This window comes from Oncorhynchus tshawytscha, linkage group LG10 (genome assembly GCF_018296145.1).
Source record: "Oncorhynchus tshawytscha isolate Ot180627B linkage group LG10, Otsh_v2.0, whole genome shotgun sequence".
NCBI lineage: Eukaryota > Metazoa > Chordata > Actinopteri > Salmoniformes > Salmonidae > Oncorhynchus > Oncorhynchus tshawytscha.
Window position 1 is genome coordinate 42,682,954 of NC_056438.1, and position 12,478 is coordinate 42,695,431.

The 12,478-nt window shown below is 42.6% G+C and overlaps 1 protein-coding gene and 1 pseudogene across 1 annotated transcript in view; one reads left to right on the forward strand and one right to left on the reverse strand.

Annotated features, from left to right (window-relative positions):
- Positions 1 to 1,666: 1,666 nt before the first annotated feature.
- Positions 1,667 to 2,555, reverse strand: LOC112261078 (annotated as a pseudogene).
- A 5,453-nt stretch (positions 2,556 to 8,008) lies between these two features.
- The window catches only part of LOC112259574 (low-density lipoprotein receptor-related protein 8-like), a 174,201-nt gene continuing 169,731 nt past the window's right edge, over positions 8,009 to 12,478 (forward strand). The window contains 2 exon segments of the mRNA XM_042328564.1: positions 8,009 to 8,127; positions 9,063 to 9,191. Of these exon segments, the coding sequence (XP_042184498.1) occupies positions 8,061 to 8,127; positions 9,063 to 9,191 (196 nt within the window). The 5' untranslated portion in view covers positions 8,009 to 8,060.

The following is a 12,478-nucleotide window of genomic DNA, read 5'->3' on the forward strand; positions in this document are numbered from 1 at the left end:
AGTGAAATGCTTGTGTTCCTAGCTCCAACAATGCTGTAATATCTAACTATACACAACAATACTCACAAATCTAAAAGTAAAATAATGGAATTAAGAAATATAGAAATATTAGGACGATCAATGTCGTATATGTAAAAATTAGTTCCAGTCAAAAGTTTGGACATGGTTTTACTTTATTTTTACTATTTTCTACATTGTAGGATAGTGAAGAAATCAAAACCATGAAATAACATTTTATATTCTTCAAAGTACCACCCTTTGCCTTGATGACAGTTTGATTCACTCTTGGCATTCTCTAAACCAGCTTCACCTGGAATGCTTTTCCAACGGTCTTGAAGGAGTTCCCACATATGCTGAGCACATGTTGGCTGCTTTTCCTTCGCTCTGCAGTCCAACTCATCCCAAACCATCTCAATTGGGTTGAGGTCGGAGGATTGTGGAGGCCAGGTCATCTGGTGCAGCATTCCATCACTCTCCTTGGTCAAATAGCCCTTACACAGCCTGGAGGTGTGTTGGGTCATTGTCAAATCAAATCAAATCAAATTGATTTATATAGCCCTTCTTACATCAGCTGATATCTCAAAGTGCTGTACAGAAACCCAGCCTAAAACACCAAACGGCAAGCAATGCAGATGTAGAAGCACGGTGGCTAGGAAAAACTCCCTAGAAAGGCCAAAACCTAGGAAGAAACCTAGAGAGGAACCAGGCTATGAGGGGTGGCCAGTCCTCTTCTGGCTGTGCCCGGTGGAGATTATAACAGAAAATGGCAAAGATGTTCAAATGTTCATAAATGACCAGAATGGTCAAATAATAGTAATCACAGTAGTTGTAGAGGGTGCAACAGGTCAGCACCTCGGGAGTAAATGTCAGTTGGCTTTTCATAGCCTATCATTGAGAGTGTCTCTACCGCTCCTGCTGTCTCTAGAGAGTTGAAAACAGCAGGTCTGGGACAGGTACCATGTCCGGTGAACAGGTCAGGGTTCCATATCCGCAGGCAGAACAGTTGAAACTGGAGGAGCAGCATGGCCAGGTGGACTGGGCACAGCAAGGGATCATCATGCCAGGTAGTCCTGAGGCATGGTCCATGGGCTCAGGTCCTCCGAGAGAGAGAAAGAAAGAAAGAGAGAATTAGAGAGAGCATACTTAAATTCACACAGGACACCGGATAAGACAGGAGAAATACTCCAGATATAACAGACTGACCCTAGCCCCCCGAAACAAACTACTGCAGCATAAATACTGGAGGCTGAGACAGGAGGGGTCAGAAGACACTGTGGCCCCATCCGATGATACCCCCGGACAGGGTCAAACATCGCCCACTTTGCCAAAGCACAGCCGCCACACCGCTAGAGGGATATCTTCAACCACCAACTTACCATCCTGAGACAAGGCGGAGTATAGCCCACAAAGATCTCTGCCACGGCACAACCCAAGGGGGGGGCGCCAACCCAGACAGGAAGACCACGTCATTGACGCACCTCTCCTAGGGAGGGCATGGAAGAGCACCAGTAAGCCAGTGACTCAGCCCCTGTAATAGGGTTAGAGGCAGAGAATCCCAGTGGAGAGAGGGGAACCGGCCAGGCAGAGACAGCAAGGGTGGTTCCTTGCTCCAGTGCCTTTCCGTTCACCTTCACACTCCTGGGCCAGACTACACACAATCATAGGACCTACTGGAGAGATGAGTCTTCAATAAAGACTTAAAGGTTGAGACTGAGTCTGCGTCTCTCACATGGGTAGGCAGACCATTCCATAAAAATGGAGCTCTATCGGAGAAAGCCCTGCCTCCAGCTGTTTGCTTAGAAATTCTAGGGACAATTAGGAGGCCTGCATCTTCTGACCGTAGCGTACATGTACAGTAGGTATGTACGGCAGGACCAAATCGGAAAGATGGGTAGGAACAAGCCCATATAATGCTTTGTAGGTTAGCAGTAAAACCTTGAAATCAGCCCTAGCCTTAACAGGAAGCCAGTGTAGGGAGGCAAGCACTGGAGTAATATGATCAATTTTTTGAGTTCTAGTCAGGATTCTAGCAGCCGTATTTAGCACAAACGGAAGTTTATTTAGTGCTTTATCCAGGTAGCCGGAAAGTAGAGCATTGCAGTGGTCTAACCTAGAAGTGACAAAAGCATGGATTCATTTTTCTGCATCATTTTCGGACAGAAAATTTCAGATTTTCGCAATGTTACGTAGAAGTAAAAAAGCTGTCCTTGAAACAGTCTTGATATGTTCGTCAAAAGAGAGATCAGGGTCCAGAGTAACGCCGAGGTCCTTCACAGTTTTATTTGAGACGACTGTACAACCATCAAGGTTAATTGTCAGACTCAACAGAAGATCTCTTTGTTTCTTGGAACCTAGAACAAGCATCTCTGTTTGTCCAAGTTTAAAAGTAGAACATTTGCAGCCATCCACTTCCTTATGTCTGAAACACAGGCATGCAGCGAGGGCAATTTTGGGGCTTCACCATGTTTCATCGAAATGTACAGCTGTGTGTCATCTGCATAGCAGTGAAAGTTAACATTATGTTTTCGAATAACATCCCCAAGAGGTAAAATATATAGTGAAAACAATAGTGGTCCTAAAATGGAACCTTGAGGAACACCAAAATGTACAGTTGATTTATCAGAGGACAAACCATCCACAGAGACAAACTGACATCTTTCTGACAGATAATATCTAAACCAGGCCAGAACTTGTCCTTGTAGACCAATTTGGGTTTCCAATCTCTCCAAAAGAATGTGGTGATCGATGGTATCGAAAGCAGCACTAAAGGTTTAGGAGCACGAGGATAGATGCAGAGCCTCGGTCTGACGCCATTAAAAGGTCATCACAAGTGCAGTCTCAGTGCTATGATGGGGTCTAAAACCAGACTGAAGCATTTCGTATACATTGTTTGTCTTCAGGACAGCAGTGAGTTGCTGCGCAACAACTTTTTCTAAAATTTGAGAGAAATGGAGTCAAGGTTTGGCTTTTTAAAGAGAGGCTTTATTACTGTCACTTTTAGTGAGTTTGGTACACATCAGGTGGCTAGAGAGCCGTTTATTATGTTCAACATGGGAGGGCCAAGCACAGGAAGCAGCTCTTTCAGTAGTTTAGTTGGAATAGGGTCCAGTATGAAGCTTGAAGGTTTAGAGGCCATGATTATTTCATCAATGTGTCAAGAGATATAGTACTAAAACACTTGAGTGTCTCCCTTGATCCTAGGTCCTTGGCAGAGTTGTGCAGACTCAAGACAAATGACTGTCATTTCGCTTTGCTTATTTTATCTGTTCTTGCCATAATATGGACTTGGTCTTTTACCAAATAGGGCTATGAGAGAATGCCAAGAGTTTGCAAAGCTGTCATCAACGCAAAGGGTGGCTACTTTGAAAATGTAAAATATATGTTGATTTGTTTAACACTTTTTTGGTTACTACATGGTTGCATATGTGTTTCATTTCATAGTGTTGTCTTCACTATTATTCTACAATGTAGAAAATAGTACAAATAAAGAAAAGCCCTTGAATGAGTAGGTGTGTCCAATTTTTGACATTATAGCCTTATTCTAAAATGTATTAATTGGCAACAATTTCTAAAAACCTGTTTTTGCTTTGTCATCATGGGGTATTGTGTGTAGATTTAAGAAGGAAAAACACATTCCTTCAAAATCTACACACAGTACCCCATAATGACAAAGCAAAAACAGGTTTTTAGAAATTGTTGCCAATTTAGTAAAAATAAATAACGGAAATATCACATTTACGTAAGTATTCAGACCTGGCCTCCCGGGTGGCACATTGGTTAAGGACGCTGTACTGCAGCGCCAGCTGTGCCATCAGAGTCCCTGGGTTCGCGCCCAGGCTCTGTCGTGGGACGACGCACAATTGGCCTAGCGTAGTCCGGGTTAGGGAGGGCTTGGTTGGTAGGGATGTCCTTGTCTCATCGCGCACCAGCGACTCCTGTGGTGGGCCGGGCGCAGTGAGCGCTAACCAAGGTTGCCAGGTGCACGGTGTACCCTCCAACACATTGGTGCGGCTGGCTTCCGGGTTGGATGCGCGCTGTGTTAAGAAGCAGTACGGTTGGTTGGGTTGTGTATCGGAGGACGCATGACTTTCAACCTTTGTCTCTCCCGAGCCCGTACGGGAGTTGTAGCGATGAGACAAAATAGTAGCTACTACAACAATTGGATACCACGAAATTGGGGAGAAAAAAGGGGTCAAATAAAAAAATAAAAAAGTATTCAGACCCTTTACTTTAGTGACGAACCTTTGGCAGCGATTACAGCCTCAAGTTTTCTTGGGTATGATGCTACAAGCTTGGCACGTGTATTTGGGGAGTTTCTCCCATTCTTCTCTGCAGATCCTCTCAAGCTCTGTAAGGTTGGATTGGCAGTATCTCTGGACAGCTACTTTCAGGTCTCTCCAGAGGGTTCAAGTCCGGGCTCTTGTTGGGCCACTGAAGGACATTCAGAGACTTGTCCTGAAGCCACTCCTGCGTTGTCTTGGCTGTGTGCTTAGGGTCGTTTTCCTATTGGAAGGTGAACCCAGTCTGAGGTCCTGAGCGCTCTGGAGCAGGTTTTCATCAAGGATCGCTCTGTACTTTGCTCCCTTCATCTTTGCCTCGATGCTGACTAGTTTCCCAGTCCCTGCCGCTGAAAAACAACAATTGAATTTTCCTTGTTTTACTATCCTTTTGAGAACTTCTGGTCCCCACAAGGATAATAAAACCAGACACACACTCACACACAATATATTATGTAGTGCCTCCTACTTAATTCTTTGTGTGCCAAATGCATTTTCATTCAATCTTGATTCACTCTCGGTGGCAAATTGGTTGAAAACTAAATTCCGTCTGCGTTATCTTCAGTAGTTGAGATTCCAATTTGATCTAGTGAATTTCTGACACTTACAAATTCCAAGTGATTTCACAACATTGTGCCATCTTTCATTCTCGGTTGTGCTGTGGCCAGCAATTCTGTTCTATGAGTGGGGTTACAGGTTTGAGACTATTTATATTTAGGTATACATTTGCATATTTTTGCATCCAAACTTTGCCTGTGGTGTTCCCATGCCTATTACATAACTAAGCATTACACCTTAAACCTGACAGTGATTTATTTTTTATTTTAACACTTAAATTACTCAGACGGTGACAACAAGTGTAACATCATCTTTGTCTGAGAATGATTATAATTCACTTATCCTTATATTGGGCTCTCGAATGGCGCAGCGGTCTAAGGCACTGCATCTTAGTGCCAGAGGCATCACTACAGACCTTGGTTAGAATCCAGGTTGTATCACAACTGGCCATGATTGGGAGTCCCATAGCAATTGGCCCAGCGCCATCCGTGTTAGGGTTTGGCCCGGGTAGGCCGTCATTGTAAATAAGAATTTGTTCTTAACTGACTTAAAAAAAATTAAAACATATTGAAGATCATGTGCATGTACCTTTCAAGAGGTCTAGAGTACAGTCCTCCAGTATTTCTCAGCTGGCAAGGGAACAGATGCCTCTTGCCCATAGCCCTGTGGAGAATGAGACACCCCTAATCAGTGATATTCAGGCCCCCAATTTCTGCTTCTGCTCACTGGGGCGAGAGCAGGTTTCCATGGAGGTCTTGAAGTCAGTTATTGTATTTTTCTTTGCCAAGCACTCTGCTCTGTAATCTACTCAGTTTTATTTTTTTTGTAGCACTAGAATATAAGTTCCGCTTCAGTTCATCTCCATTAAAATGACGTATTATGCTGTCAGCAATGGTCGTGCCCTAGATTTGACTGACAGCATCGTTTGTTCTGTAGATATGGATTATTGCACTTTTTTTGCCACAGTGCAGCAACCTTATTGTGTTGGGCAAGACCAATAACAGTTTCATGGTGGGTAATGAGGGGAAGTAGTAGTGCTGTTCACTCATATGTGGCCATTACCTAGCTGTAGCCGAGGAGTATTATTTTGCATAATTGTTTGGTGAATAGTCTACTAAGACTAGGGTTGTTAAAAGGATATGGAAGTGTCAAAAGTGAATCGATTCTGTAACTATGCACGCAGGTGGGGACAGCAAAGTCACTTAGGGACTCGCAGACCCTTTTTAAAAGATGCCCAAATTGAGTGTTTTTGGTAAACAGGTCTAGACGTGTTTTGAACACCTGCAGGTGCAGAATCATTTAACCTTTGTAACCTCATTTATGACACCTTCTGTACTCCCTCCACTCCTTCCTTCAGTTTTTCAAGGACAAGACACCAAAATAAACTCACCATTGACCGATCATTCTCCCTCTCTTGGCCAGATCCTCTATCACGTCAACCTTGACTTCCACTGCTATGCCGATGATGCCCAGATCTACCTCAGCACCGAATCTCTCCTCAACCCACCTCTGACCCACATTGAATCCTGCCTCTCTGCGATAAATACATGGATGCAGCAAAACATCCTCAACCTCAACAGTGATACAATGGAACTCCTACTCCTCGGCATCAAGTCCACCCTCAACAAAGCTAAGACCCTCACCATTGACGACACCACTGTGTCTCCCTCCCCCACACAGGCAACGTTGGCGTCATTCTAGACACCACCCTCTCTTTTGACCACCACAAGACAGATGGTCAAATCCTCATTCATCCACCTCCGCAACATCCCCTCCCTCTCCCGTTCTGCCGCTGAAACCCTCATACATGCATTGATCTCCTCCCGTCTTGACTAATGCAACTCACTACTCTCCGGCATCAACTCAAACTGCCTCCATAAGCTCCAAATGGTTCAAAACTCTGCAGCTCACCACACTAAGTCTTGGCAGCACGTCAGCCATGTTCTCCGTGAACACCACTGGCTCTGTCTCTCAACACATTGATTACAATATCCTCCTTCTTACCTACAAAGCCCTTCACCACCTTGCCCTCCTTACCTCTCAGACCTTCTTCTCCCCTACCAACCCACATCCCCAGGTCGAAGCTCCAAAGCTTCAGCGACAGGGACCTCACCAGGGTTGCTCCTAGGCTCTGGAAGTCCCTCCTTTCAACCATCTGTGACTCTGAGTCCTTCACCACCTTTCAGGGTCCTAAAGCCCCCCCTCCAATCTCGCCCCTTACCCTAAACCGGGTTTGCATCTAAACCCAAATCCTACCCTCCTCATACACTGATACAGTACGTCACACTCTTTCCCTTTCTTGAGCCGACCCCTCTCTTTGTTTTTTTGTTTAGTCTGATGTTATATTTTGACTCCTGTTTTTTATTTTATTTCTACAATTGTAAAGTGATTTTGGGTCCTTAAAGTGCTAAACAAGTCCCATGTATTATTTGTATAACTATTTTCCTCTGCCTAGCACCTTCCTCTACCTCACTTAACTGCCTATCATGCCCCCCCAAAGAATCTGGCTGGGTAGATGTGATTGTGTATATGTCGCTCGCTTTGTGTGTGCATGTGTGTGCCCCAGGGAAGTGTTTCTCTCGCTTAAATATTTATGTGTTGGCCTACATACAATTATTTTTCAGAACATATTAAATTAGACATTCAATTAATTAATGATTTTTTTTTAAAAATGGTGTATTATTGTGGTAGGAGGAACCTTAGTTTTGGTCTGTGTTTTCCAGGGGACTCCAATTAGTAAAATATATTAATTCAACTTTAGACCTGTTGTTCAGGTGAGAGCTTTGTTCTGAAGGTCCACTGTGAAGTTAATAATTTAAAACTTTGGAAATATATTGCTTTCATCTATTGCAAATAGAATAGGCTATTGTAGCCTAATAACGTTTTTTTCATGAGTTCTTTGTCAATGCATCTTCATCTTTTTCTGCCTACTGGCGCGTGTAAAACAAAGTTCAATATTTTCGGCAATTCCCAACCAATGTTTTGGCTCGGTGAATGAAGAACATTGTAAAAAATAATTATACTCGACAGTAGGACTGAACATAATTGAAAAGACTGCTTTATGGTTATTTTTACGAGCACAATTCCCGCCCATACACGCCATCGTCACTGATTCAAATTGCCAGAGAGGTTTTAGTTCGGTGAAGTACCACTGTCGCATCGCTAGAGGAACGGATACTAGGTCAGGCTTTGTTTGTGGATGAGCTCCATCACCTCCACCCAGAAATGTGGACGGATATAAGGAAACTACTGATCTTTCATTTGTTAGCCCTGAAACTTCATTCCTCGAAAGGTTTGTCCTATTTTCTTCGATCCTTAAAATGATGGTAATCGGATGAAAGTATGCCGGTAATGAGCTAAACGGAGAGGGATCCAGCCTAACGCGGTCTCCTCCGGATGATAGCGAATGATTTCATGCGCTAGCCTACTGTTGCAACGATATGGGAGAACCACTCATTGTTAGTGGAAAACTGAAAGAAAATATCACAATACAAATTGTGGTAATTTAAACTGTTTGTTTTATGAAAATGTATGGGAAAATGTATGGGAAATGTGTGCGTCAGCGTTTACTTGGCAATGTTGACATGTGTTCCTTGGATGTGAGAGCATCCATATAATTACAACATAGGTGGTAGTAGCCTAGGCTACATTAATCTTTGTTTCATTGTAACGATACGATGGTTAGGCCTAACGTGCGCCCACTCCCTTTTAAAATGCTATAATTATAAATGACAGAATCAGTCCTTACAATCGGTCCTAACAATGGGCAAAGACATCAGTTCAACTTCTAGTTTCGATTTACATTTGGTTGAGTTGTCAATGTCAACTAACGTGAAATCAATGTGAAATAAACAAACAAAAAATGTACCATGTCATTGCATTTAGGTTAAAAGTTGTGTGAAAAAAACGAAATTCCCTTACATTGATTACTTTTTTCAAACCCAATCAGTTTTCCACGTTGATTCAACGTCATCACATTTATTTTTGTTTGTTGAAATTACGTGGAAACAACGTTGATTCAACCAGTTTGCCAAGTGGGTTATGTGTCTATTGTAGCAAAACAACAGCCCAAAGTGACGCTCATAACGGAATCCTATTTCAATACTGACTGACTGGCTGAATATGCGGCATATCATAGGCATTCATTAGCAAATTACAGTTTGAGCCCATGTGTTAGGTGGATGGCGGGATGTGCGCGTATTATTGATGTTTTTTCCAACATTGCAGGTGCAGGTGCAGAGGCAGAAGAGTGTGAGGATGGTCAGTTTCAGTGCAATAACAAAAGGTGTATACCGACCATATGGAGGTGCGACGATGATGACGACTGCTCAGACAACAGCGACGAGGAAAACTGTGGTAAGTAAAACAATTCATAATAATGTCTGACATTGCCTTCAAATTGCCTACACGTGACACTTAGGCAACTTTTCAATTTCTAAAAACACACATGGACACTTGAGAAACAGACCATGACTAGGCTACTCAGAATAATAGTGACTTTTTGGCACATTTGGTGGCGGTGGCGAACTGTGACTATAGGACCATCAGAGGGATCAAAAATCTTCCAATACCTTGTATCAAACTCAAAAATCAAGAAGAAAACATAGCATAATTTAATGTGCCCAACATATCTTCTGTAGGTGGAACATTCTAGTTATAGTGAAGGAGGAACAATGCTTTTTGACATTATGAATGAATCAAACAGGCCTGGCCGAGCTTTGGGGCTGCCGCACAAACAGAGATAGAAAAGGCATGGACACCATGTGACACACAGCATAAAATAATTGGACCAGCAAAACAAAAAACACACTTTTTACACAACCTATGGTAGGCCAACACCACTATCACCAAAAGTGACAGCAAAAGTGTCACATCTAAGGTGACAGGCTTGTGGTGCTGAAAGGACAGGGACCGTAATACCTGTGCACTCCATAGCGCTGAAGGAGAGACAGTTTTGGTCAAACAAGACAACAGGGAATCCTGCCAAAAACTAGCTCCGACTGGGATAATTATTTTTTTGAACTGTCATCAAACTCAGATTTCCAACTCAGGAACTCGGGCCTCTTTCTAGAGCTCCGACCTCAAGATCACTGATGTCATGATTTTGACCTCGTTTTTATTTTTTGAGTTCCCTGTTGTCTTGAAAGCACCAATAGACATTTCATTTCCATTAGAATATTTTTTAACAGAACCACCAATTACAAGTCAAAATGTGATTGGTTCATTGCACTGTCACTCCAAAATTCTGCTCTAATAGAGTTTAATGGCAGAGGCCTTCTGTCTAGCTTCTGAAGGCCTAGCCAATGGCTAGCTGAGCTAGATTTTTCTAACCATAGACCACCAATGAAAATAAATCCTGATTGGATATAAATCAGTATTAACCCTTGTCTTTCCAACACAAACTGAAGCGATGAAATCAGAAGATCATACAATTGATTGTAAAGATGAAATAGAAATTAAAACAACATTTTATTTGACATTTATTTATAAATCCTTTGGCCTTCTCTGAAGGCTTTGAAGGGGCTCCTTATTCCACGCTATTTTGTAGACTATGGTGGTTTGGTCTCTTTCTATCACCAAAAAAATGTATGCCTATGTCAGATGATGTTAAAAACAAGTAATGTTAATTCTACTCTCCACAGTAGCTATGTTGAATCGTAAACCATTCCCCTTAATGTTTGAAAGAACAGGTGGATAGGGAGGGACCCATGGCATACAGTTGGGGGAATAACACACAGAGGGGACCGGTGCGACATCACACCTGAGTTGGGACGCTCGAGGGGCCTGTCATGCCAAACAGTGTCCACCTCCCAAAAAAGTGTCCTCCCTGCATCACAAAGGGAATCGATATTCTATTAGCGTCCGTATTAGCGACGGTGCTATATCAGCGGTGTGTGATGACCTAATGCGTTGAATTTTGGAGATTATTACAGCCACAAACATTTTTTTAAATCCCCGCTATGTAAACAAATCAGATTTCTGTGACAATTTAGCTGCTTAAACAATTTTTGTTGAGCTAATAAGATGAAAACTACTTTTGGGTACCTTGTTAACATGTCATCAACCTGAAATCCATGTCTTAAAAGTGGCTATGTTTCGGAAATAGCGAAGGAAACGTCTATTCGCTTGACACGTTAATATTGCTTACCTTACAGATCACAAAGTCAGCTAATTTCCACTCCATTCATATGCACATCGATTTGATTCATACTCTGGCTTGTCTGGCTGGCATGTTTTTATTTTGAGCTTGTCTTGTCTTGTCTACACTGAAACTCTATTATGATTTAAAAAAAAAAATCTATATATCTCGCATGGCTCATTAGTACACCCTTGTGGTTGAATATATATGTACCTACTGTCGGTCCTAGGCCAACAATGAATAATGTTAAACTAACAACTTACCATCAAGGGCTATGTTACAATTTACAACAGTGAACAACTTGTGAAACAGTGAACAGCTTGTGAAACAGTGAACAGCTTGTGAAACAGTGAACAGCTTGTGAAACAGGTGCGTCAATCGACTCTAGGGGGTTAAGAGAAGGGGACCGAGATGAAGACAAGCAAACACACAGGTTACAGGTAGATCAGGTATTGATTGATTTCAGTGTTCGATTAGACATACAATAATGTAAATGGCAGTCAAAAAAGAAAGGATATCTGTCTGTAATTTTTTACACCAGAGGGGTTGATGAGTGCGGTAAGGAATGGGAGGAGGTCTCCAGAGATGGAGAAGGGATGGGATGAGGTCTCCAGAGATGGAGAAGGGATGGGATGAGTGGGCCGATTGTTCTGCAATCAGATGTCACTAGATGCAGAATTTCGTCTGGAGTGAGAGGAGAAAGAGTTGAAGGATGATGGAAGAGACAGAATCAAGAGACAGGAGGTGCTACTGCTTCCTGTCACTTGTAATCGACAGGCAGCCAGTCTCAAAAGAGGGGCTTGAAGCTTGCTCAAGCTGGTCATCGTCTTGTCTCCTCGCCGTCTTGAAACATGGCAGAACCCCTGGAGATCAAAAGCAGAGTAAAGGGAAAATAGGTGGCTGGATGAAAAAGCAAACACAAAAGCTACTTCATTTTCAATATCATGGGCCTGGTTTAGTTGAAAGCCCTCACCACGTCAAGGTATAGGCTGTGAGTTTTTTCGTTTTTTAAAATTAAGTCCCTTAACCAACTACTCTATTTTTTCAGTGTTTGATCTGATGGGGCTCAGGTAGGTGTAACAATATGGTGATGACCCCACCCTGCTGTGTAATGGGCTCCGGGACACCTCTGTCATATTATTTACACAAATCTATTGCTTTTAAATTGTTTAACTTGGATCAAACATTTTGGGTAGCCTTCCACAACCTTCCCACAATAAGTTGGGTGAATTTTGGCCCATTCCTCCTGACAGAGCTGCTGTAACTGAGTCAGGTTTGTAGGCCTGCTTGCTCGCACATGCTTATTAATTTATGCCCACAAATCATCTATAGGATTGAGGTTAGGGCTTTGTGATGGCCATTCCAATACCTTGACTTTGTTGTCGTTAAGCCATTTTCCCACAACGTTTGAAGTATGCTTGGGGTCATTGTCCATTTGGAAGACCCATTTGTGACCAAGCTTTAATTTGACTGATGTCTTGAGATGTTGCTTCAATATATCCAC